Source organism: Erithacus rubecula (genome assembly GCF_903797595.1).
Source record: "Erithacus rubecula genome assembly, chromosome: 2".
NCBI classification, from domain to species: domain Eukaryota; kingdom Metazoa; phylum Chordata; class Aves; order Passeriformes; family Muscicapidae; genus Erithacus; species Erithacus rubecula.
Window position 1 is genome coordinate 89,594,631 of NC_136685.1, and position 27,416 is coordinate 89,622,046.

Genomic DNA, 27,416 nt, shown 5'->3' on the forward strand with positions numbered 1-27,416 from the left:
ACAATCAATTCCTTAATTACTCTATATCTGATAAATGGTCAATAATACAGTGTTTGTTACTGTATACTGGGGAACTTGGAGCCATGAGAAGAAAAAAATGCATATTTACATTTTTTCTTTGTGTAACAACCACATCACACATAATTTAGGTAAAGTTTTGTTCTTCAAGCTCCCGAAGGAGTGTCTGCACTTCCACTTTCTCTCCTGCATTAGGCTGGAGAAAGTTGAAAGCAGGAGAGAAAAAAACCATTCTCATAGCATAAAGAGGGCACTAGCAGTGTTACTGCAGATTTGTGTCCATTCACTGTATTGATTTGCAAGCTGGGCAAAGGGGTGAACCAAACTTTGAAACCACCGTTCCTAAGCTACTGCATGTAATAAAGAGAAAGAACTGACTCAAAAGGCATTGCAGGAGGTTTGTTTGCAAGAGTAGCTGAAGCAGCACAGTAGCAGAGACATGGGTTCAGGGAAATGTAGAGCAATGTGCAGAGGATGGACAGAAGAGCTGCTGATTTGATAAAGCAGCTGAGCTCATGCTGTCAGGGTTGTCTGCCACCAAAACTAAGTCACAGTGTCAGCCCAAGATAAGTGGCTAGAGCAAGAGCTTCCCCTCAGCAGCAAGAAGCTGTTCTTTGGGCTAATGAGATCACAGAAGGGTGCACCCTGGGTGAGTTGTTAGTCCCCAAGGAATTAAATCACAAGGATTTGTTAGCTCTGAGAAAATGGCATTGCTGACTCATGATACCACTGAATTGAGAAGTCCATGACCTGCAGAGTGCAGGCTGAAGGTTAACCTGTACCTGCTGGGGTTTTGCCTGGAGTTAAGTTATCACTACCTTCTTACTTAAGCCTTGTTGGCTTCTTGGTCCTCTTGTGGTCTAAGTGGCTCTGACAGTGATGGAACCAACACCCCTGTGCTGTGGTAAGCCTGTATGTTCCAGCCCTTCCAGCTGTTTGCTGTACTGAAGGTGAAAGTCTAAGGAAGCTACTTGGACTTATGTGCCAGACTGTCTTCCAGTTCATTTGGATTTTGGACAAGATCCACTCACTAACCATCTAATTTTGTTACTGCCTCACAGACCCTTCATCCCTATTCTTGGTCCTTTTTAGGAACTTTAGTTTTCATCTTTTTCAGGAAGCAGACTCATGTCTCACTGACCCTTGAAGTCCTTCTCAGGTTTGGTCAGGGAAGGTTGGAAGTTAAAAAGCTTGTTTCCTGGTGACAAGGAGGAAGGGAGGTCATCACTGTCCTTGACTTGAAAATCATGTCCTGTGTCTGTATATTCAGATCCCTATTGATGACACTGTCTAGTCCTGTCCTATATGGAAAGAGGGGCAGGGGCACTTTGCCTGGCCCCCAGCCTCATTCCAGTCCATGTGGGCAGTTTGAATTAATTTGTCACACATGCTAGGAGATCTGAGCATTCACATAATCTTTGCATTGTTTCTGAGCAGAGGACAGAGAGCAGATCTCATCAGCAACTGAGTTAACAGAACAGGAATCACTAGAACACAAGCTCCTGCCTCTGGCTCTAAATGTGTGAAGGATGCCAAGACATCCCACCTCAGACATGTACATTTGCTGAATTGCATGGAAAGAAAAACCCACCAAACAGAAGGGAATTCTTCAAGGTGCATTTCCATGGTAAACCACGGAGTCAATAGTTCAGTGGAAACCATAAAGAGATGCACATGAATCCCTTGCATCCTGCAAGAGCGGTGTGTGATCACCTGCAACTCTAGAAGAGAACAGCAGACTTCAAGAATTTTAAGGATCTAACCTATGACCATGTCCTTCTAGGCCTTTTGGCTGTATCTCCAGGAAGATAATGACATTTAGCCTTCTTTCATGGTTCCAACAGAGCAGGCAGATCTCTAGCAGGTGACAGCACCCCGAGGAGCAGGAGCCCTTACCAAGCCACGGCCCGTGGTGCGGTGGTTGTGAATGATGGCATCCCATGGTGATTCATCGAAAGTCTTCTTGTCATAGAGGTTGAGCAGCTGGCTGACGCTGCGGTGCAGAGAGGCGGGGGAGTAGGTGCGGCTCAGCTGGCCCTGACTCGGCCTCCTGCCCCCTGCTGAGACACCGAAACTGCGGGTGCTGGTGGGAGAACCAGCCCCCGGGATTTTTGTATCTGATAGTCCCTGTAAGGTAGACACAAAGTAAGAAATGAAAACAAAATAAATTATATAGCTGAGCAAAACCAAAGCGGGAATGGAAGAGAACAGAGAAAACCATGCCACAAAATCATGCAAGTTAAAACAGAAGAAAAAAACCCCAGACCTTTCCCCACTGTAGAATAATCATATCACTGAAAACAAACTAAAAAAAAACCTCCACCATTGCTAACCAGGATTTTTCCCATTTTTTTTTTCTTTTCTTCTTCTTCCTTTTTTTTTTTTTTTTTTTTTTTTTTTTTAAGTACCAACAAGCAGAAATCCAAAGATTTTTGATTACCAGAATGATAGCCTAGACTTGCACAGCAAGAGTATGCAGACCTTTTCATGACCAGGAGAAAAATCATTCACCCACCAGGAGAAACATGCAGTGTCAGATGCCTTTGTGCATGCTTGGGTCATCTGACACACCACACGTCTGGCCACTCTGCAAGCTGAGGACTCTACCTCAAAGTGCATCGTGTATCTTTTGAGAGTGACGCTGCTTGATGAATCGGATGTGTCAGCAATAGTTTCAAACTGAGATTTAAGAGAGGGAGGAAAAGCATTAGGCCAGGGCAAGGTGCAGTGTAGGTGTACCTGACAGGGTGTATATTAGCTGAGCTCCATGAGGGAGAGCAGGGTAGCAGGATGTGGGGGAGTAGGGGAACTGGCAAAGACCAGGCACTATTTAATTTTTAAGTGGTCAAGTAGTGTGTAAGCAGGCTTCATTGCTTGCCATGACCTCACTAAGAATTGTAAAACAAATGATTTTGCCACTCCATACTAGCTCTGTCCTAATTTCTCAGATCAGTCCTTCAACTGCTGCACTAAAGAATCTTTCTTTCTATTGAGTCCATGAGCTGCTGGAAGAAAAAGAAAAGAACAGAAAAAAAAAAGAAAATAAAAAAGAGGGCAGGAACATGAAAAGGAATTGTGCAGACATGCCAACAGCAAAGACATTTTAAAGTCAGGAGGAATAACACAAGATGACAGACTGTAGAGGAAAGGGAATCAAAACCATGAGACAAAAAATAAAAAAAAAAAAGTTTCTTTGCTCTTAGCCTTTGCCAGGAGAAGGGGCACACTGGAAATCCCATTGTTTCCAAGAGCTTCTTGGTTGAGGCACAGATGCAGTGTGTTGGCACCGAGACAAGAAGGAACAGAATGCGTGAAGGATGCAGGAGTCACTATGCTGCTTGATGGTGCTCACAGGAAAAAGAAGCTGAGAAGTGACAAGAAGAATCATCTCATGGCCTGTGCCTGGGAAGAAGCATGAAAATGGAAGGCATGGCTGCTCCCATTCTCAATCCCATAACAATTGCCATTTTCCTTTTGTTGTGCTTTTTCAGGGGGTGGGATAGCACTACTACTCTGCTACATGATGGTTACACATTTTTTATGCATTCCTTTTCAGAATTATAACTTCTTATGATAAAAAGCTTTCCTCTTTATCATGTCCCAGCAGCCCTCCTCCCATTGCTCTGATGGTCCCACTGTGGGTCTATGTGCACAAACGTGAATTTTGTGAAGTTCCCCCTGATTACTCTCACTCTACTCCAAACCTTCCTGGCATGCAGCTTGCCCTAGAGCAGTCCAGCTGGGTGGTAGATGGATACTGGCAACAAACAAAGCTTCTCCCTAAGTCTTGTTCTTTGCAGGCATATCTCCTGGATACCTGACAAAGACTGTCAGATTGATCCTGGTTAGCCATCCACAGCAGGCAGCTAGGAACACATCAAAGTTTCCTCTGAAAAGCACATTTTATCATCTACCTTCTCACAGCATGCCAAAGACTTCTCAGCTCTACTGCAGATGTCAGCTAACATGAGGTGACAGCAATGGCTCTGCATTTTCTGTGACTCCATATCCCAAGTTTGTCTTAGGCATCAGAAGCATTTCAGGGCCTGCAGACCAGGGCTCTGTTTGGACTAAGCACTTGTAACCTTGCTCTGTGTGCCCACACAGATATGGCCCATATGGGACCATACAGTCCTTTCCTTACACTAAACAGCTTCCAGCTGGTAACCAAATGTGAAATAAAACGCTGGAAGGAGGAAGAAATAAGTCTTTCTGTGTGTTTGATGGGACAGGAATCATGGATATGCATTGGCTGCATTTTTCCAAACGTACCGGATGGGTTTCACCTGATGAATACACACTCATTGGTGATGTTCTTTTCTGGAGTGGAACTAAAGGAGGCCTGTCTCGTGCATAGGGTTGCTTTTGGACCTTCCTCTGAAGAATTAAGGAGAGAAGAATAGCCAAGAGGATCAAACCTAGAACTACCATCAGCACTGCAAACCACAACTCGTTGTAGAATTTTGCATGTTTGGATTCTGCTTTGTCCTTCTCTCCGGGTGTTGTCAAGATCAGACCTGTAAAAAGAGGGATTAGGGGAGAAAGGGACAGTTATTTCAAGAAGTATTTAACAATATGCCATCCCTTTCCTCGCTAATAAATTAGGCAGAAATTTAAGTAATTTTGTCGTCATGTGGTTATTTGCACTTATGTTCAAGGTGGCATAATGGTTCAATATGCTAGCAGGCTGCAATAAAAAACTTACTACCCTCAAGAGACCCTGCTTAAAGCTCTGGCATTGCTGCTTAGGCTGGAAATCACCACTGCATCAGCCGCTCTTTTGAAAGGAGGTGGTGGTGGTGGAATGTGAGGAAAAAAGGGTTCTCCTAGTAACCTTGAAAAGTGGAAATTACTACAGTAATTTCAGAGCAGTACAGACAGAGGACATTCTCTCCAGAACAACTGTGCAGTTACAGGCCTGTGCAGTTAACAAAAGAGAGAGAGGAAGGCTTTAATACATTAATACAAAAGCAAGCAACATGAAACATTTTACTATTCCTTTCCTCCACCTGCTAGAGAACAAAACAGCCACTTGGTTGGCTTTGCTCATACACAACAAAAGTGTTAGAAATCTCAGTGATGGTATTTCCTGGTTATTTGCAATCCTACATGTATAACCAAACTCTTGGCCAAGGAATTTTCAACCCCTTTGCTTGCAAGCCTCCTCTGCAAGTTGCCCACAGTGCCATTCAAGTTCTCAATAGCCTCTAGGTAAAAGCAACAATCAAAAGAACAAAGGGGCAGAGTGTGGAAGGTGGTAGATGTAGAGCAACTGGAAACATTTTATTTTGCCTTTAAGGCAGCCTTGCCTGAAATTCTGCAGGATAATGGAAGTGAAAGCATGAAAAGGGATATAAGGGAAACACAGAGTAAAGAGTAATTGCAAATATAGGGCAGATCTATTTTAAAGAGCTGAACAAGATGCTCCACAAAAAAGAACTTAATAAAGCCAATTAATTAATTTTGTTAGAAACAAGAAACTTAGCAGGGAAAAGCACATTTTGGAGCAGTATACTTAGGTAAAAATAAAAGAAAAAAATATTACATATCAGAGGAGAGGATCTGAAGCTAATCATGAGAATTGTCCCACCCCTAGAAATGTTCAAGGCCAGGCAGAAAAGGGCTTTGAGCAACCTGGTCTAGCAGAAGTTGTCCTGCATGGCAGGGGGTTGGAAGTAGAAGATCTCTGAAGTCCCTTCCAACCCAACCATTTAATGAATTTGTGATGGTTGGATCAATGATCTTAAAAGTCCTTTCTAACCCAAAGGACTCGATTCTACAATGTAAAGAACAGAAATCCATACATGGCAAAAAAAAGCACATAACCTATGTACCTCATACACAAGACTCTAAAGAAGTCCCTGATACTGCAATGAGATGCCATCCTGCCTGGCATGCACTAATACCAAATGTCAAGCACAAACACATCAAATGACCAGGTGCTAGATAATTTCCTGATGTATTTACCAACGCCCTCTCCAGCGTTGTACTTGATGACTGGTGTCATGGCACTCCCTTCATCGGTGATGCAGGTCACTTGAAACAAAAAGGCTGAGCAAAAAAAAAAAAAAAAAAAAAAATTGTCAGCAGCTGAAATAAAAATTCTTCAGGTCCTGCTTTTTCACCATTATTAACCATCAAACAAGGCAGGAATAGTACATAACCCATCGTAATCCATCTGAGTCTCATACCAGAGCTTCACAATTCTTTGTACATTGGTATTGAAATTCTAAACTATGAACCATGGCAGATCATAAGTAATTGTCACTATGATGTTGCTACAAATTATGTTCATCTTTCACTACTCAATTCTTCCTCTTCCAATGTAACTGGCAACTTTAAATTTTTTCATCACTTTGCCCTAAATCCCTCATACTTCTTTCATGGCTACGACAAACATACTAAGAACATTTGAATAAAAACAAACAAAGAAAGTATTAGCACCATTGCAATAATTAGGAAGACAAAAAAAAAAATTACAAAATTCTTTGACATACAAAATCCCAATGAAATAAAAAGCGAAAACATTTTTCTTGCTTCTTTTTCTTTTTTTTCCCCCCTGTTGATAGTATCCTTTTATTTTAAAGACTGCACATTTCTAAAATGAAACTATTTCAAAACATGGCTGTTTTCAAGAGCTACTGACTTGATTCAAATGACAATTCAAGCTTCAGTCTTTCCTGAAATTGATGATTTCTATACACTTCTCTGACTGTAGCCCTGAAAGATGAAATTGCTACAAAGCTCCAGGATTTGGGAAAGCTTGATGCTCACTGTGAATCAAAATAGTTTCACCCTTTCAGGTATAATGTATAAGAGGAAGCTTAGGTCTATGGATTCTTTTTTCAAGGATTTGCTTAGATACATTTTGGTGTGCCTACGCTCTTAGCTTGGGATTGAAATGGAGAAATTTATTTTTAAAGTTCAGCATCCATTGTTATTAATTTATCTCAAGAGACTCTCCCTGAGAGGAAGCTGCAGGAAACTGACTTTTGTCAGATGTCCTTGGCAAGTAGAGCTCGGTGTCGAAGCCGCTGTAGATGCGCCGGCCGCTCTCGGTCAGCGCGTACTCCTTCAGGCGCCCGTTCAGCACGAAGGTGTGGCTCCAGTCGATGTGGATGGTGGACAGATTGCTGGCCACGGAGAATGGAGCCATGTACCTGGGAGCTGCAGAACAAGGAGAATGAGCTCATTTCCAGCCAACAGGCTAGAAGTGATTTGGTGACTGAGAAAGAGATTCTCCGTGATACATGAAAACAAACATGGAACTCCCTCCCTTTGCCTTTGTTTATGTGGTACTAACACTAAAACTGTAATTTAAGTTCCAGCTTAAGTTTCAGCCTAAGTTCCAGGGAGGCATAGGAGTTTGTGCAAGCCTGACTGCAGCAGGCTAGGTGGGAACTGCTATGAAGAGGATTCTTTTGCAAGCCCCAAGAAATTGCCAACATCATCTTTAATACATGCACATACATGAAAACATGGGGTTTCAGAAAAGTGAGAACAGATGGCAGGCAGACAGAAAAGAAACCCAGAACTCACTTCAGGGAGGAAAAGTTCATCAGTTGAGCTCAACAGCTTGCTGACAAAAAAAACTTCATTTAAGTTTGAGGCGCTCCTTTCTTGTGGTGTCGCCATTAAGCCATCTGCCCTGAATTTGCTGGTTTGTTCATAAGAAAGCTGCTTGTCCAGCTGCACTTTGCTGCTAATTGCCCACTGTCATTAAAGCAAGCCTTCAAGGCAAGAGGAAGCAGTCAGAGGGACTCAAGGAAAGAGGCAGTCAGAGGGACTCTGGAAACCTGGTGTGAAAAGGTCAGCAAGGCAAAAAAAGCAAGACTGAAAGAAGAGGACTTTTGACTTAGTGGGTGGAGGATTAAAACTTGCTTTCAAATTCTTCTGTTTTATGTGTCTCACCAGTTCCTTATAAATTTTCTCCATCTAAAAGTTCATAATAATTTTCCAGCCTTTTAACTTGCAATTTAATATAACACAGCTTTGGACATAAGGGATCTTTCTTTTGGTGTTCTTTTTTTTTGTGTTTTTTTTCCTCTTAGTTTTTCGTGTGGGTTATTTTTTTTTTTTCCAGTGGTAACAATAAAGAAAATCTGGGCTTGTTCCACCTGAAATTTTCAGCTAGGGATGCATCAGATTACAGATTTTGAGTAATTACTTGGCAGAACTACCAAATGATGCAAAAAGGACTTTTAGAAAGGTGATTCTGAAATCCTGACGAGATAAAAAGTGAACATCATCTTTGCCCTGACCTGACAGACTGAGATGAAATGCCCATCTCATCTGTTATGGAATGACTCTGGCTACAGCACTATAGATCTTTTCAATAAAAGCTGATGTTAGACTACTACAAATTCAGTTTTGATGGCAAAATCTATTCTGCCTGCAGGCACAGGTCCTGCATGTTTAATTTCCATGCATGCCACCACATGGCCTTAAAGCACTGCCTGTGGTGGTTGGACAGCAACAAATTCTTATTTCAGTGTTCACAAGCATCCAGTCATTCAGATGACATCCAAGGAAAACTTTTATGAGTCCTAGAAGAACTGTGGCATGAATGAGGACAATAAGATTGTTCCTGAGAATAATCATCAGGTCTCTTTCAAGATCTCCACTTTTCCAAGGGATTATTTATGGCAGTGTATTTATTACTACACATCAGCCTTCTGGTAATACTTGAACATTTTATGTTCTGCAGCTTTGCTGCCCATTTTCAGTAAAATAAAAGGTTTCCAGACTCCCAAGATAGAAGATGTGACATCAGATGATGAGCAAAGAAATATTTTTGAAGGAATGAGCAGTTAAGTCCCAGAGCAGAATTTCAATGAATGTGCAGCAGAGATGCAGCGACCAGGGACATGGAAGAAAAGGTTTTTGGGAACATCCTCTCTCCCAGAGGTGGGGAATTCATTTGGCTCTGTGTAGCCCTGGGCCTCAGAAACAGGCATCAGTGGTCAGTGATCCATTTCCCATACTCACGCTCCTTTTCCGTGGTGAATCCGATCCACTCGGAGGCGCTGCTGCCAACGGAGTTGTAGGACACGACTCGCAGGTTGTAAGTGGTGTAAGGCTCCAGGTTGGACACGTTGGCACTCTGTCCTTTCCCTGTGTACCTCACCTCAGTCGGGCCAGGACTGCAAGCCTTCACTGCTGGCTGCAGGTTCAGAGGACACGCCATGTACACATGGAGCTCATAGCTGAGGACAAAGATGAGGTTTTGATGAATGAAGGTCCTTAATAACATAAAAGCCAATCCCACATTTCTTCCTAACTGCTGTCTGCTCTGGCTAGTGGAGAAGAAAATAGATCTGATCTCAGTTTTTCTCTTGGAGATTTTGGTCCTGTCAGAAAACTGAGAAATTGTGGTGGTAATAAGTTATACTCACTGTTGATGCCTGTTGCCTTTCTGCCCACTTCTGCAGGTCAGGATTTTTGCCTAACTAATTCCAGATTGCTGCTGTCTCTTCACTGCCAGTTGAACTCACAACTGTTCCATTACCAACCACAGCTGTCAGACAATCACCTCCACTCACAACAGCTCATCCTTTCCACTTTCATCCTCACCAGTATCCTGCTCAGGAAAAAACCAATCACTGTATGCAAACACTTCCCAAAAGGTGTTCAGGCCACCGGTAATATCACCACCAACATGCCAAGGAAGGAAGACAACTGCCACAACCATCCAGCCACGCAATCCCAGCTCAGATTGCTCTGGCACCAGCTGCAGCCAAGGTGTGGCAGTGCAGGTGTCAGCTCCCACCTGGTGACGATGCCGTTGGGCGAGTGCGGCGCGCTCCACTGGAAAGAGGCGTTCCTGGAGCTGACGGCGCGGATCTGCGGCGGGGGCTGCTCCGAGGGCGGCGCTGGCTGCGTGGTGAACTCAGCCATGGGGCCCTTGCTGCAGCAGTTGAAACAGGTGCAGGCCTCCACACCAATGGAGTATGTGGTGAAAGGTTTTAGCCCGTGTATCGTCTGCTGGGTGGCAGTGCCTTCCGACAGCTGTAAAAGTTAGGAGGAGACTTGTCACAGCTTCAAGCACCTCAAGTACTAAATAAGAGTCAAGGAGGTGAATTAACCCCAGAAGACTGGCAGAACATTCTGCATGTCCTTTAAGTCTGACGCGAATGCAGTTGTTGTGTAATGGGAACTCTGCATTTTTCTCCTATTATGAAGTAGAAGGACACTCTTCAAAGGAAAAGACCATGCCATCAAGGGCCTCAAGACATCTTTAGTTGAGCTGTAACACTGTATGTCAACTGCAAATGCCATTCTCAGCAACAGAGAAGCTGAAAGCCATTAAAGAAAGACTCTGGGGCAGTGGTACTGAAGCAGAAAAGAAATTAATGTGGCAAATAGCTCCATGACTCATGCATATCCCACAAGCTTCCTCAATGTGGATGCAGGAAACAGTGCTGGGCAGTGTGACACCAATGTGTCTGGTGGGTCAGGTCTCTCCCAGACAGCAGAATGTGCTCTCTGGTAGGTACATATGAGGCAAGAGCCAGCATCATGCTGCTCTGCATTCAGACACTATTCTGGGTGAGCCTGTTGGGAAACTTTCCTAAGCTCAGCAAGAGAGACCTGGCAGCTCTGGCAAAGGAATCAGAGCCCTGTTCTGAAACTGCTCACAGGGACTGCCACTTCACCTTTTTGCTGTAGCCATTTGTTGGTATAGCTTTTTTGAAGCCAAAGAAATAAAAACATGTAGAAAACACCAACAAGGGGCAACATCTGCTCTCATTTGGCAGCATGTGATTTAGCAGAGTTCAGCAAAAAATAAGAAAGAGAAAGTCAAGCAAGCAAAGGGAAGCACTTGGTACTTCTTGATGCCAGAAGCAGAGCCGAGCCAGCAGCATGGCAGGTGTGAATGGAAGGCCATGCAGGCACCAATGGGATGAACTGGCTGAATCAGACACAGACACAGCCAAGTGCACTGGAAGGAATAAATGGGTAATGTGAAATCAGCAGACAGCTTAACTCACAGACAGGACAGTGCATTGCAGAGCAGCTAACTATGGGAGGCCAGGAAAGGAAGGCAGTCTGTCACCAACAGTAGTAGCTTGCATGAACAAAATTGTTAAAGGTAGAAAACACAAGTGGAAAAGGAAATACAGAAAAAGTGCTGACAATACTCACCACCACATCAGTGCCTCTGGTACCATTAGAAAACAGCCTGTAGATACTGACCACCCCATTAGGCTTAAGAGGGGGGCTGATGCTCACCACAGCCACAGTGGATGCCACGGTGCTGAGGAGGGGAGCTCCCAAGCCCTCGGGAGGGGCAGGGCCCGTCCGGCAGCGGGACCAGCTGCTTGGCGTCCGGCCCACTGAGTTCACTGACCACACCTGCACACCAACACAGAAACTGTGAGCAAAGGGCTCAAAGGACAAAACATCTGCTTCCAGCCAGAGGAGCTCTGCAGCTCTACTGGCACTGGGTAAAGCAGGGTGCAGTGGCACTCCTGGAAAATGTCCCCTGATGGCCAGTCAGCACCTGTGCTGATCCAGTCTTTCTTTAACAGAAGAGTGGAATATTTCCCACTGCCACACTTGCGGAAAAGAAGCAAAAGTCATGTCTCAGGCAGTGTGTGCTCCCATCTTTTTCATACCTGATCCCCACACTCTGAATTCCTACCACTGTCTGTGTCACACTATGCCACGAGGATTCCTGGAGGTGCTGCAATCAACACAATGTTTTCAAAGACATCTGAACAAAAATTCTCATATCTGGTCCTGACAATTTCTCCTTTCTCCACACTTGCTTCATATATGCAGGTAGCCCTGATGAATTCAGCCTGGCCTTGGGTGACACTTGAAAGTTGCATTCACCTTGACTGAATCACACAAGCCAAACTCTAGTTACTCTTTAGACCCAGTGTGTTTTACAGGAACATCCCTCTCTTAAAAATATTAATGTATCAGTTATTTGGCAACATTTTCAGTAACTCGCAATATAAATAAAGCCCACTGAAGTATATAGTTAATTCAGCATCTCTCATTTATTTTCACAACTACATTTGCTTTATTACATGAGCACAAAGGCAATGACTTCAGTTCCAAGATTTCAAAAATTAGCAGCTTGAATTAGGCCTGATTAAAACCCACATGTCTCTATGAACTATGCCTACTGATTTTGTCAGCTACCCAAAACCAGAGTGATCTGCAGACTACATAAAACTCAGCACTTATTAAACACACTCTCCAACAAATCTGCATGAAAATTAAATTTTGCTTTCATCAAGGACTGAATAAACATATGGAAGGATGTATAATCTTATTTATCAAAAAGCATTTGTATAATTAAACACGAATATCATAAAAGGTTGCCTTAGGTCATCATTTGCATGAGTAAGTAATTTGTAGAATGTCAGGTACAATAGACAGAATAGATGGATGCGTGAGCATATAGGGTTAAATTACTCAATATTAGCCAACCACATAGTGATCAATCAGAATGATAGATCTAAATGGCAATACAAGAGGACTGTCTGAGCGATTTTTAGTAGAAGTATTCCTTAGCAAGCTTTCATATTGAACAGTTCTAACTACAGTGAAGCACAGTCTTATGCAATCTACTTTGGGCACTGGTCCTGGGGAAGGGAATGGTGCGACTATGTCTTAAAAAAAAGGGAGGTATAGAAGTATGAGGTCTCCAAAACTGATCCTGAATCCTTCCAGCTTGAAAATAATTTCCAAGAATACATGACACTTCCCAAGGAGCCTGGGGAAGAAAAAAGGGATAAAAACAACTAAAGTGGCTTTGAAGGCTGTGGATCTGCCAATTACAAACCCAAAGATCCTGCCTGATTCCATCAGTAACATATGGAACCATCCTAAGGACAAATGATGCCCTGCAATAAAAAGCCCAGCCAAAGCACTTTCATTTCAGTGGAATCAGTAATACATCTCTGTTGTGAACTATTCATAAAGTCAAACTCTGCTCACTTTACTGCAGCAGGTCAAACCCTGTATCTCAGTTCAGTTCCAGCTGCTACAAAGATTTACCCACAGCCATTCATTTCAAGGGTCATATTTCTTTGTGGAAAGAATAAAACACATATGGAAAGAGCAGCTCTGAGTGTGGCACTGGCACCAGCTCAGTGCTTATCTGGGCTCAAATGCTCCAGTTATATCCAGGCTGTGGCCTTAATGAGCACAGAGCGTAACAGGGCTGGACCTGACCTGCTGAGCAAGCTGCCCACAGCTAAAGTGAAGGTGATGAGTTAGGAATAGAGCCTTCCTGTGTAGCACAGGAATTCAGCTTCAGGATGAGATTGCCAAGGAATTTTGGATGAGAGAGAAATGCAACTTATTTGGGAAGCAAACACTTCACCGAGGGTTGGATAGAGCCTGCTCCCTTCAGCAATCCCTCACCTATTGTAGGTGCCTACACCTTGTCTTTCAAGAAGAATTCTTAATTCACAGAATCACAGAATAAGCTGAGCTGGAAGGGACCCACAATGATCATTGAGTCAACTCCTGGCCCTGCCCAGGACCATTCCTGAGAATCCCACCATGTACCCAAGAGTGTTGTCCAAAAGCTTCTTGAACTCTGTCAGGCTTGGTGCTGTGATCACTTCCCCAAGGAGCCTGTTCCTGTTACTAGGAAAGGGCCAGGAGCCAGAAAAGGCCACTGTCACAGAACAGAGTGAGGATTTCTTCCCCATCCCAAGCAGTGTGTGGTCCTCTTGTGCCACAGAACTGGGAGATTTATAGCAGAGATGAGTCCCTCTGACCTTGGGACACTCTGTTCCTCATTATCTCATTTGGTCTTATATTTTGCACAGGACTGATGTGCATTTCAGAGGAAGGAAAAGAGCAAAACAGAAGGCTTGGAATTCCTGAGTGCTTCTACTCTTAGAGCAGCCCAGTCACCCCTGGGAAAAAGAGAGAGCAAGAAGGACAATAACAGTGGGGAGACCATCACTTGTCCCAGTGCTGACTTCCATTTCCTAGCTGTATTCAGAACTTCATTACTGGATGTCAGCAGCTTTGAATTGCTTAAATAGAGATGAGGACACATCCTGCCCTGAAAACTGTGCACAGAATAAGGGGAACATGATGTGCAGATGAGTCTCTGGTTCCTTTGAGCCTGGGAATGGGCTGAAACCAGAAAAGCAACAGCAACATTCTTGGAAAAGCACTGCTACCCTCCCTCTTCACCACTGCAGTATCAGACACCCAGTTATCTGTTATCTGGGTTTGAGAGCCTGACTGAGGAAGGGATGTCCTGTTTGTGTGAGCCTGAGGTTCTAACAATAATGTAAGAACTGTCCCAATCCAGTGCAGCCTGGAAGAGACTGAGGGGACACCTCACTGTGGCCTGCAGCTTCCTCATGAGGGGCAGTGAAGGGACAGGCACCAATCTCTGCCCTCTGGTGACCAGTGATGTGAGCCAAGGGAACAAAGCAGTATCAGGAGATTTAGGCTGCATATCAGGAAAAGGTTCTTCATCCAGAAGGTGGTTGGGCACTGGAAAAGGCTCCCCAGGAAAGTGGTCCCAACACCAAGCCTGAGAGAGCTCAAGGAGGATTTGGACAACATTCAGGCACATGGTGTGACTCTTGGGGTGTCCTGTGCAGGGCCAGGAGTTGGACTCAATGATCCTTGTGGGTCCCTGCCAGCTCAGGAGATTCTGTTATCCTGCGACTCTGTGCTCATCCCCTTCCATAGTACAACTAAGTGGTTACATGACTCCTTCAAGAGCCAGGTAACTGAGGGTCAATCACATGCTCCAACAGAGGCAGTCATGCCTGCTTCCCCCCCAGGAGTGGGAATGCCCAGGTGGATGACCCATCTCTGTGCTTGGGATGATCCCAGTGATCCCTCTGAAGCAGTTTAATTTTGCATGAACACAATGAAATGAAGGTTGACTGAGCAGAGAAGGAGCAAGCAAGAGGAGACATGATTTCCCAGCACAGCACTTCCCTGTAGAGGTCAAGAGGGAGCTGAAGTCCCCAGCAATGTCCCTACCACGCAGACACATGTCTGACTCCCTGGAAAAAAAGGCTGAGGTCATGGCCATACTTGTGTGGGACTGAGAGACAGACATGCTCTGAGTGTGCCTTCTAGACAGACACCAGCTACTCAGCCCTGCCAAGACACGTGTCCAGCAGAAACCCCTTGGTGACTGAGAGTCTGTAACACAGCTTCTGAGACAGCTGTGACAGCTAAACAGGACTTCTGAGGATCTGAATTCCAGATTTACACTGACCTAAGCTGGAGTCCCTTAACTCCCTTTGCTTCTGCTCAACCATCTGTAAAAGGATGGATGGTTATAAAAATTTCCCTGTGAGAATTTCTGTCCAAGTAAATCCTGGTCAGTGTTTGGAAACCCAGGGCAGTAAATTCACAGAACTGACTGCAGATGGAAATGCTGGTGTTAAGCCACTTCTTTGCAGGAAAAAATGGGGCAGCATGGCAACAGAAATCACAATGAGCAGTATCTCTAAAACCAGAGACCATGGCTTCTCAAAAAGTCATCACTAAACAGTCATGGATGGAAGCTGCTGCCTGACTAGCCTGGTGAAACTGAAATTTCATTATTTAGGCTTTTTACAAAAGCTTTTTGGGGTCACAAGCAATCTTTATAAATTGTGGTATAATCAGCACAAAAAATATTTAATCATATTGAAATATAAAGAGCGAAATAGGCGGCAGCATTACCATCTTACAGTTATGAAAGACCACAAGGGAACATGGAACAAACAAAAAGCAATCACATCTTAATGACAACACATCATTAAATGACAAAACAGAAAGAGCAGAAAGCCAGCAAAAGGTTCTTATGTCTTGACTTCCTGAATATTCTGCCTTAAAAAGCACTAAGTCTGACATCATGGTGCATGGCTTAGCACCCTGCCAAAAGATGTACTGCTGTTAATGGCTGCACTGTCCCAAAAAAACAGGAGAGGGCTCTAAAATCAGCTATCAAGGGTTACTAATTAATGTTTTATCAATCTCTGGCCCTTGGCTCAGACTGCACTTTGAAATGGAGCCAGAGAGAGAAGAGAGGGAAGAAAACTGGAGAGCATATATTCAGAGGACTGAAGAATTCCAGTTACAGGTAACTAAGCTTGGTTTTTTCCATCATAAATTGAGCCTTCACAGATCTCTGCTCCTGGGAGAAACCTGTGATCAGTCACTCAAAATGATCACAGGACAACCTCAGGGTTCATCCTAAAATCATAGCAAGAAGGGGCAAAACTTATGAGAAGCAGGACGGGAATCTCTGAGAAAAGTCACCTTACCACGGTGAACCTGTTCAGGCTTAGAGTTAACAACTTCTGCCACAGGGCAGAAACAAGGGCACTAAAATCACCTTGGGCATAGATACAGAATAATCATTATTGTTACTGTAGATGCTGACAGTGGAAGAAGCCCATGAGATGACTTCCATCCCTGAACCAAAGAGATTCATCTGCTGCAACACAAACCCCAAAGCCATAGCAAGGAAGATTTGTTTTGAACTCAAACTCCTGCAAAGGGGACACCTGTGACTGCTGATCTTTCCAAAAAGGATTCAATGCTGGCACTGCTTTGCACATGCCATGAGAGACAAATTGTAGCAGTGGTTTGTACCACTCCTCTCTTTCTAAAGGATCCAGCACTACTTTGAGACTTTGCTTTGAATTTCTTGACTTGACACTCACATAAATGCAGAGTTTTAACAGCTTAATTCTTTTTCAAGATAGTAAGATATTTTAGGGTCATATAAGATCTGACATCAGCAAAATCAGAAACAAAGCCCTCAATTTTTGGTTATGTTGAAACAGCAACCTTCAAGACAATTGAAGTGACCACAATCTTGGCTGGTTGAAATTAAAGAAAAACAAAGAACCTCCCTCTCACCATCAATTGCAGCATCCTTCACAAGTCTTTGTGAACTGGCTGGCTCATTTGGAGTTACTTATGTGTTGTCAGCACAGCTCAGAGCACAAAGCTTATCTACCAAAATTTACCATTCAGAGTTAGGATAATGTATTCATATCTGGGCACTTCAGAGCCAGGTAGGTATTAGCAAAGCAGAAAGTTTAAAAAGTGGGTGCATTTATGTTGGACAGAGCAAAGGCAAGGTAAAGAAACTATCACATCCATTCATGAGCAGGGGTACAAAAAGGTAGTAATCAAATGTGTGCTTCCTGATTGCCTTTCTCAGAGTGCCCCATACTTTTCCCTCTTCAACATTGTTAGTCTCCTTATGGAGGTCATAAACATATATTGGGATAGATTTCAGGTCCAGACTTCTACTATTGTGTTAATTAGAGCCTCTGAACATTGCTATTCATCTCCACTGTTCAAATGCTAATAATAAAACTACTAAATCCACTCTGGAGAAGGGAAAGAAAATATGCAAAAACTTTGGGACTTAAACAAAGTTACCAAATTTTAATGGAAGCTCATTACATATAACATAGTATAATGCCAGTAATTAATGAGAGATCTAAAAAGGTTTAACTCTAAAAGATAGAAAATTAAATAATTTGTTTCCTATGGGTATATAATGAGATAGTTACCAAGCTCCCATGAGAGAGATAAGCAGATATTAAAAGGTCTTTCCAATACCTGTAATGGCTAAGGGCAACAGCTAATTCAATAGATTCGATCAAAATCACCACTTCTTTCTTTGCTTCTGATTTATTACTTTGGCTGTAGTTAGTCATCACTCATTTTAGTTTGCTTTTCAGCAGTCATAAATTATGCCTCATAAATAAAAAGATACAATCAAGGAAATCATATCAAGCCATCTACAGCCTTGGAGTATATTTTCCCCTGGTACTCACACTAATATCTTTTTAAAGGATAGCTTGCCATGGTTTTGAATTTGTTGAAATAACAATTTACTGAGAAGGGTCTTGCAAGAGTGAAGCTGTAAGAGTCCCACTGGTAAATCTGGATGCCAACAAATCCTGTCTAATATCCATATTTAATTTAATGAGAAAAAAAATCAAGGTTTTGTTCATCAGCACACTTGAATTGAAGATTTTGTTGACAAGAGAAACACACTCCCTGAGGTGGGGCTTAATGAGCAAAATGACATGGTTTCAAATGGCCCTTTACCTTTCTCCTAAGGGAAAGGAAGCATCTCATTCTGCAAAAGGATATCTAGGGTAGGTATCATCATTGCATCAATGACACTGCATAGTTATGTCTGCTTTACTTCTCAGAAGCTGAGGCCAAGCGTGGTAGTCTAATGCAGACATAGTATGAGAAATTCTCTTTAACTGGAAGCAGAAACCTCAGAAAGAAAAAGAAAATAGATTCTTACAAATGAAACAACAAGAATGGAATGGAAGAAAGGACTACTTTTTTAAAAATGTCATTGCTTTGCAGTGCATCTTTCTGTCAGAGAGATAGGAAGAAATGGGGAATTAAAGGAATGAAGAGGAGGCAGATATGAGGGTTATTACAAATGGGTGACTATCCATCACTGGTCAACCAGAAAACCAGTTTTACCTGCAGAAATCACTGACTGATTTGTCAGTAACTAATCAGCACAAACTTGAGCTCAGCCAACAATGTGACAGACAGGCTGGTAAATCAAGTGTCCTTCCTGGCACTGGAAAGTGACCAATAGGGTTAACAAATTCCACACTCCATGTAGCTGGCCCTTCCTTAGTCTTCATGGCTTTGCACCTTTTTTTTTTTTCCTCTTTATCCCCCCAAAATCAGAATATTATTTGTTTTCTCTTTGAGAGGACCATATACATATTTACCCTTCTGTGTCATGGGGTGTTCCCTAGACCTTTCACACACAGGAGAGATGCTGTGCCTCCAACAGTGATCAGAGGCAGAGCCATCAGCTCCAGCACTGCAGACTCTGTCTTGGTGCACTGAATAGTCCTCTTGGAGAATAAACCTCTGCAGGAAGCCATAAACCTTTCTGAAGAGGGACAATTGTAATTTTCTGTCTTTTATATGTTCTGTTCCTGCCAAATAGAAATAAGGATGTGTCCTAAACCAGGAAGACATTAAGTCATTAATCTAAAGAAGCCATTTTAAGAACACAATTAAGTGTAATTGTGGAGGAATGGTACTGCATTTGCATGGAAATCACACCATACTGTGACAGCTCTGCTTTGCACTAAATGCCACAAGTCTCTGCTCAGAAGGGCCTTCCCTTAGCTGGGAAAGCAGGTTTGACTCTGTAGGCTGCTATATGGTAACACTGCACACAATTTCAGGAATTCCCAAGGAAGGCTTAGACACCCCGTGTCTGAAATATTCCAGGAATCAAAGGATTCCACTCATTGGGACTCATGAGTGACAATGTTTGTTTAAATCAGGGGGATTTTCAGGAGAAAATGAAATAGCACATGGTTAATAGACTTCGAGATATCAGGTTGAATTCCAACAAATACCTAAAAGATGCCATAGAAAATGCAAGTATCTAGACCAACAGAGGGAGTTTAAAAGATCTAAGTGTTTTGGAGTATGGAAATAGGCACGGCATGCCACTTAAAAACTCACTGCAAACTAGCAGGTGCTAATATGCTCATGCATTTATTTAAAGTTTAAATGTGCTTCCTGAAGAACAGTGATGTAAGCACTTTGAGGGCATAGTCCCTTTCATCAGCATGAGCTCCTAAACTCACATCATCATTCTGGAAGTGCAACTTTTGCACCTGGTTTTATAAAACCGAATATTCAGCTGAAGTTTCCAGGAAAACAAACTAAATAAAAACAACAGAACAAACCAACCAAACCCAATCAAAAAAAAAAAAAAAATTCCCAAACCCCCAGATTCAAAAGTCCTGATTTCAGGTCTGAAGAAGCTATTAAAGCATTGAAATAAATCTCAATACTTCCAAAAATGCTGGAGAGAGTCCCATCACAGCACTTTGATTTTATCTGCATTCTGCTGGAGGAAATTCAGTTGCATTAAAAGTTTTATGTCCAGCAAACAAGCCTCAAATACAGAGACAGGAGAATCAATATCCAGTTTAAGTGAAATATAAATCTGGGTTTCATCAGCATAATAGCAAAAGCCAAACCCTACACTTATGAATAACTTGTCTCACAGGCAAGATATAAATTGTCAACAATGGAGAAGCTTAGAATACATCCCAGAGGACTGCTACAAATGACTTAAGCAGAAGACAAACACATGCATTGAAAAACCTCTCATGGTGAAATAAATGGCCACTGGTGAAAAAAACCAAAAATGATTTAAAGTTCCAATCAAAAGCTCAGCCTGGTTACAGGGCAGAACCAAGATAAAAAGCTAAGTCTTGAATACAGCACAATAAAGCACAGGGATCAGATCAAGAGGTTTCTTTCTTTTTTTAATCTGTCACTGATAAGTCATTAAAAATGTTGACTGAAGAAAGTCTCTGTGGTATCAGCTTCCCAAAAAACAGCTTCTGACTGAGATAATTAAAAGTTAGTCCAGCTGAGAACATCCCACAGCCAATATCTACAACATCCAGCTTGGAGAGTTTTTCTTCATCTAAGAAAAATTCTTAACAAATATGGTTTGTGTCTGCTACCAATGCTTGCTGTCTACTCAGCCCCATCTGCATTTGAATTCACATTCCCCATGGATCCTGCCTAAAGCAGAAAGGAAATCTGGTCTAACAATAATTCTGCTGACACAGGCTGAACCATCTCCATCCTTGCAGATGTAAGGATGGAGAATTTGATCCAAAACTCAGCTGGACACAGCCCTGAGAGACTGCTTTTTTCTGGACCGGTCTAAAACAGGGAGTTAGGCTAGATGCCTTCTGGATGTCCCTTCCAAACTGCATGACTCAATGAGTCTACAACACATGGGCATAGAGCAGCTGGATAGACTAATGTGATAAAGCAAGTTTTGAGGTTTAATTCTTCATGGTTTCTGGCTACTTAAAAGAGAAAGCAATAGCAGTGGAGCAGAGCTGCCAAAGAACCTGATCTATACAGTGTGCACTCATCAAACTTGCAGGTGACCCCAAAATGGAGGGACCAGCTGATAGGCCAAATCAGGCAGTGGAACAGACTGTCTGTAAGGCTACAACCTCCTCCCCAAAAGCTTTCAAGATGTAACTGGATAAAGCCTTGCAAAGCCTCATCTGACCTCTTTACAGACCCTGCTTTGGGCAGAAAGTTGGGCTGGATGGCCTCCTGAGAGCCCTTCCAACCTGAATCATCTTGTGATCCTATAAAGCCAATGAGCCTGTAAAAGAAACATTGCTCCACCTTGCTCAAGAGGTGGAATGCACTGTTTCAGGTATATATTAAACAAACTGAGAACACCAACCATCAACAGCAATTTCACTTTTGAACCACCAAAAAAATTTGCTTGTCATTTGAATGACTAATTTAAAGAGAAAACAGTCCCTCTGGATGTAAACTGCTCTAATACCTAAACTACAAATTAATTCACAATAGATTGGGGGAGGATAGAAAAAGAAAGAAAAAGTAATGGAAAAAAGCTTCCTTTTATGAACTAGAATTTCACGTAACAGAGGCTTGCAGAGGCTCTAGAGGGTACACAAACATTTAACATATAAGATACACAGGCACCTACTACTAAGCTAAACAAATGCTGAAGGAATATATTTCTTGTATGGAATTACTTTCAGCTTCTCAAATCTTTAAAATACATTCACAATAATCATCCAGGTTTCACAATGCTATTAACACCAGAATTGAGATGTGTATGTTCATTGCAAGTGTGAAGTAAGGTTCTCAAAGTGCACTGAAATCATAACCAGAGCTGCTAATCAGCCTCAATTCCCACCTGATACTCGTACTCTGTGTAAGGCAGCAACTCTTCGTCTTTGAAGGAGGTGGAAGAGCCATTGTAAACGAGCGAGAGGTCTAGATTTACGTGCGCCTGAGTGGCTCGCCTCCTGTAAAGCTCATAGTAGAGAATGTTCCCGTTGGGCTGCCTGGGGCCGGCCCAGAGGATGGAGGCGGTGGACTGGAAGCCGCCGGCTGTCTGGATGTCGATGAGCGGGGCCGGCTGCGCTGCCGGCGGAGCCTCCAGCGTCCGCGCCGGTGCCCACTCGCTGGAGGCACAGCCCAGCTCCGTGCAGGCCCGCAGCTGCACCTCGTACCTGCGGGAGCACGGAGACACGGCACTGAGCACGGAGCACGGACACAGAGCACAGAGCTCAGACAGAGAGCACTGAGCACTGAGCTCAGAGACAGAGCACAGAGACAGAACACAGAACACAGAGCACAGAGACAGAGTACAGAGACAGAACACAGAGCACAGAGCACAGAGACAACACAGAGCACAGAGACAGAACACAGAGCACAGAGCACAGAGACAGAACACAGAACACAGAGCACAGAGACAACACAGAGCACAGAGACAGAACACAGAGCACAGAGCACAGAGCACAGAGCACAGAGACAGAACACAGAACACAGAGCACAGAGCACAGAACACAGAGCAGAGCACAGAGCACAGAGACAGAACACAGAACACAGAGACAGAACACAGAACACAGAGCACAGAGACAGAACACAGAACACAGAGACAGAACACAGAACACAGAGACAGAACACAGAACACAGAGCACAGAGACAGAACACAGAACACAGAGCACAGAGACAGAACACAGAGCACAGAGCAGAGCACAGAGCACAGAGCACAGAGCACAGAGCACAGAACACAGAACACAGAGACAGAACACAGAACACAGAGCACAGAACACAGAGCACAGAGCACAGAGACAGAACACAGAACACAGAGCACAGAACACAGAGCACAGAGCACAGAACACAGAGACAGATCAGGGCAGTCACAGCGCTGCACACACACACACACACACACACACACACACACACAAACTGCGCGTGGGATCTGGTGCCTTTCTCAATTTCGTCTTTGAGATTTTTAGTAGGCAGGCAATTTGTATGGGCACACAGATTATGTGTTGTGCCTTGTGTAGCAAAGAGGAAGAACACTGTCTTCTGGGTTTTTATGTGGGTGTGGTTTGGTTTTTTTCAGAGCTGTAAACATCTGCAGGAGTCAAGTGATCAAAATAATTTTGATGATTCATTGTAAGAAATTATTTGGATGTCATTTGAGAGTTGTAGAGCTCCTCTATTACTCTCTTTGGATTTAGATTAGTTGTATGTAAATAGCAGACAAACTTATCAACCATGTAACACACACAAATTATGCCTACACAAATATATAAGGAAAGGTCAGGTAAATAATCAAGAATTAGTGGGAAAGATATTACTTCAGTATCCAGTGCATTTCTGTAGCAGAGTCTGGTACCCTATCTTAAGTTTCAGCTTTCATTTAATCACCAATCACTTGTTTCCAGCTCAAGGGTTCAAACATGTTCCAGTAATTTCAGCTCAGCTACCCTGTGAACAGGCCAGCTACCTCAACTTTGGTCTCCCCACCCCAGATTTTGTCAGCTAAAGCTCTACTTATTCTTAATAGCAGATACCAAGTGAAAGATACACCAGTACAAGACTGCAGGTTTTGGAATCTATAGCAGTGTGCTGAACTACCCCTTTTATTAATTACAATCTAAGTCAACACTATGCACTTCATCAATATGATATAAAGCTGGTGTTACTGTAAATTTGAAATTAAAAAAACCCCTTGTTTTATTATTTGTTTTTTAGCAAACAACCCCATGGGTCTGACTATCTGTTTAAGCAAGATGACCGAGCTGCCCACCAGCCCACCGCACCACCCCACAATATTTATTCAACAAATGGCTTCTTCCAGACTTACCTGCTGTAGGGCTGTAGCTGTGCCACTATGTATGACCGTCTCAGAAAGGAAACATGAGATGCATCGAAGTCAAAAGTCTTCTTTTCCATTTCACCAGGCTTGTGGATAGAGACTGTGTAGTTTCTAATGTCACCATTTACTTTGATAGGAGGATCCCAGGCCACCAAAATCTCACTGGAAGACCATGCCTGCAGCCTAGGAGGCAACATCCCAGATGGAGCAGAGGGGTTGGTTTTGATGCGAGCTGAGGGGCTGGTGACACTGCCCTGGCTGTTATTTGCTGTGACAGTGTAGCTGTACTCCATGCCAGGCATCAGGGTGAAATCAAGATACCGAGTTTCCAGACCAGAGTAAACAAGCACACCGTCCCTCCTTAGGTCATAACTTGTGATTTTGCCATTGGGCTTCTCTGGGAGTTTCCATGTGATTTCAATGGACTCCGAGCCCATGACCAGCAGCCTGGGAGCTTCCATATTCAATGGTGGAGCCTCCATGGTCATCACAGACTGGGATGTGCTAGAGGTGCAGCCCCCAGCAGTACAGGCAACCAATGCAAAATCATACTGTGTGTAAGGCTGCAAGTTAGAGACCAATATTTCCAAACTTTTACCAGGATAATACTCTTCATTGCCTAATTTCAATATGTACTTGGTGATATCTCCATTTTGTATTTGGGGAGGTGCCCAGGATGCACGGACTTGGGTGGCACTGACAGCCTGCAGGGATGGGGGATCCACCAAGGCAGGAGCTGCTTCCAGTGTCCGAATTGCAGCTGGCTCACTGGTAGAGCAGCCCCCCATGGTACAGGCAACCACTGCATAGCTGTACACGGTGTAGGGCTGCAAGTCCTCATCCATGTAGCTGAGAGTAGCAGCATCGAAGCTGAAAGGATAGAGAACATCATTCTTCAGCAGCCTGTATGACTGGAGGATGCCATTTGGCTGAGCAGGGGGTGTCCAGGATATGAGCACTTTGTGGGGGTTGGCTGACACCACGGATAAACTGGGGACAGCAAGACCTTTTGGGGCAGTTTGACTAGTCTTTGCCACTGTCCAGGAGCTGTCAGTGTAGCCTGCTGCATTCCAGGTGCGTATTTTATATTCATACTTTGTCCATGGCTGTAAATTTTTATCATTATAGGTGAATGTATTGCTCTCAGTGTTATATTCTGTGAAAACAATTTTCTCATCTTCTGTGGTTGCTCCGTGCCCTGCAACAGTCTCTTCTGTGCGCCTGTGAATAACTTCATAGCGAATTATTTTTCCATTCGGATTAATTGGCTGCAACCAGCTCAGTTCAACGTTGGTGGCATTCACTGCCTGGATTACAGGTGCCATCTGGGACACTGGGGGAGCTTCATCTGTCCACACTGGCTGGGGTGGAGAGTGAGTGCAGCCTGCTGCATTGCATGCCTCCAGAGTGAGGGTGTACAGGGTGTACGGCTCAAGGCGCCGGAAGAGGAACTGGCGAGACAAACCACTGTACTCCAGGTGGTCATCACTGAAAACATTGTAGGTCTGGTGAATTAAGGAAGAAACAGAAAGAAAAGTAGACAGGGAAGGCAGGAGGGCAGGAACGAAAACAAAACAAAACACAATTTTTGTCAATAACCAGTAGATGAGACCCTTAATCTTTGCAATAAGGTAAGGACTATTAACCAATGATTCAGAAACTTATTCTTGCTAGTAACAATCAGCACACAAACAGATCATTGATACAAAATGAATGTTTTGATCCAATTTTCATGATTTTTTTTTTCATTTTGAATGCAGTAATAAATCACTTAGTGGCAGTTTTCATTATATTTGATTGTTATCAAGTTTCATTGCAAGACTCTCACAGGTCAGCAGAAAACTTCTCACGGACTAGCTCTAAAGAATATAACTTAAGGAAAAAAACCTCCAAACAAACCCATCTAGTTGCCAGCCTTCCAAGTAAAGGTTTACACTCAGTTGAAACTATTGAGCTAGAAGAAGTCCCAAATTTCAGAAAAATATTCTATTAAACCCAGGTTTTCTACAAACACATTTTGGTCATGTCCAATTTTACAATGAGTAAGATTATGAGATTTCATGTGCAGCTTTCTATGCATTAAATGAACAATTTGGTTCAGAGTAAGTGAAAATTTACAATCACAGAATAGCACAAGAATGTTATTATTCATTTTAATATAATGATAAGCACAGAGAACTCACAGAGTGTCTTGTGCTTATACAGAATTTCTATCTTATTTTAACTATAATACATTCAATTGAGTCTTTTTCAGCAAAAAAATTGTTTTAATTTGATATTCAGCACTTCCCTTCTCTTTTTCAATGAAGTGAACTGTCAAGATGAAGATTACCTTAATCACACCATTGGGCTGGGAGGGCTCTGACCATTTTAGGAGCAGAGCCCTGCCATTTTCTTTCTTTTCCACAGTGAAGTTGCTCAGGCCACTGGGTGAAGCTTCCAAAGTGCGCACAGATGTCCAGGGGCTCGAAACCTGCCCGGCGTTGTTTACAGCTACGACATGAATATGATATGTTGTGAAAGGTTTCAATCCAAATAAATGAGCCTGATGCTTTGTTCCCTGAAGCAAGAATACAGATGTTTGAGTTAGTTAAAAAAGTAATCAGCATCTGTGGTTTATGTCACTTGGAAAATGAGGCCTCAGCTCTGGGTCAGTTCTGACTGCTTTGCAGAATACCCCATCTGGTTGGTAAGATTTTTTTTGTGTGGTTTTTTTCTTTTATGATTGAGCCACAAAAAAAAAATAAAATTCTTAGGGTTAAAAAAAAAGTATCTATCATTATGATGGAGTCTTCGGAGTGAATTCCTTGGGAGTCCTCTACTGAAGCTCAGCTAGGACACAACTTACAGTTCATGCAGCATGTCTGAGCTTGCTCAGTGAGGATGAAGCTTCCTGGAATTGGACTCAAGCATGTAAAAAGCTGTGGTACACAAGTGATGCCTGCCTCTACAGGAATCCTACACATCTTGTGTGCATATCTGACATTTCATAGGCATGTTGTCCTGTTCTAGCCACTCAGGCCATGGTAATCTGGATAAATGATTTGTGAATCCCACCAGGCTCAGCCAGGGCTGCAAGGACCAGGGGCTGACGTGCTACCACACCTGAGCACAGCCCAGGTGGGGATGCAGGCTGATGGACATCCCACAGCCAGGAGTGGCTCACCCCAAACAGCATCTGTCACAGACCTGACACTGCTCGGGCAAGGAGAGCCCCAGCACAAAATCTGATCCAGACAGGAAGACAAAGCAGCCATGGAATTGCTTTGAATGGTCACAAAAGGCAACAACCAACAAAGAACAAGAATAACATGTTCCAGTAGGAGACTGTGCAGATGTGTCTCATCAGAGGAGCAAAGAAAAAAGGAGTTCAGCTGACCATTTATATATTTAATCTCATTTTTAGCTGTACTTTGGCATGAATTATATAGACTACAAGAAAGGGAGTGCAGGAATTCAGTTGCGTTCATGTGATAGAAAGAGCTGAAGTCAATTTCCCTGTGTTGGCAGGTTGTATTAAGTTGTTAAATGCTAACATTTCCAATTGTTTAATATTTAAACATTTGTTAAGCTATCAGACTCAGAAACAAATTTTAAAGAAATATTAATTTCTTTTTTTAAATATTAAAAGTTAGATCATAAATATTTAAATAGTTATTTCCTCAAAACAATGAGTTAGTCTTTTAGA

The 27,416-nt window shown here is 43.0% G+C and overlaps 1 protein-coding gene across 3 annotated transcripts in view; it reads right to left on the reverse strand.

Moving 5' to 3' along the window:
* Nucleotides 1-27,416, reverse strand: part of USH2A (usherin) — a 363,259-nt gene that overhangs the window by 1,379 nt on the left and 334,464 nt on the right. For 2 of the 3 annotated variants that reach the window (XM_079297512.1, XM_079297513.1), the window contains 10 exons: nt 26,061-26,288; nt 23,717-25,233; nt 21,749-22,067; nt 11,164-11,373; nt 9,788-10,026; nt 9,007-9,224; nt 7,009-7,185; nt 5,986-6,069; nt 4,291-4,535; nt 1,915-2,145 (listed from right to left, as the gene is read on the reverse strand). In XM_079297512.1, the coding sequence (XP_079153638.1) occupies nt 1,915-2,145; nt 4,291-4,535; nt 5,986-6,069; nt 7,009-7,185; nt 9,007-9,224; nt 9,788-10,026; nt 11,164-11,373; nt 21,749-22,067; nt 23,717-25,233; nt 26,061-26,288 (3,468 nt within the window). Of the gene's footprint in view, nt 1-1,914; nt 2,146-2,625; nt 2,698-4,290; nt 4,536-5,985; nt 6,070-7,008; nt 7,186-9,006; nt 9,225-9,787; nt 10,027-11,163; nt 11,374-21,748; nt 22,068-23,716; nt 25,234-26,060; nt 26,289-27,416 lie in introns of all 3 variants that reach the window. The other variant, XM_079297514.1, reaches the window with a different exon arrangement.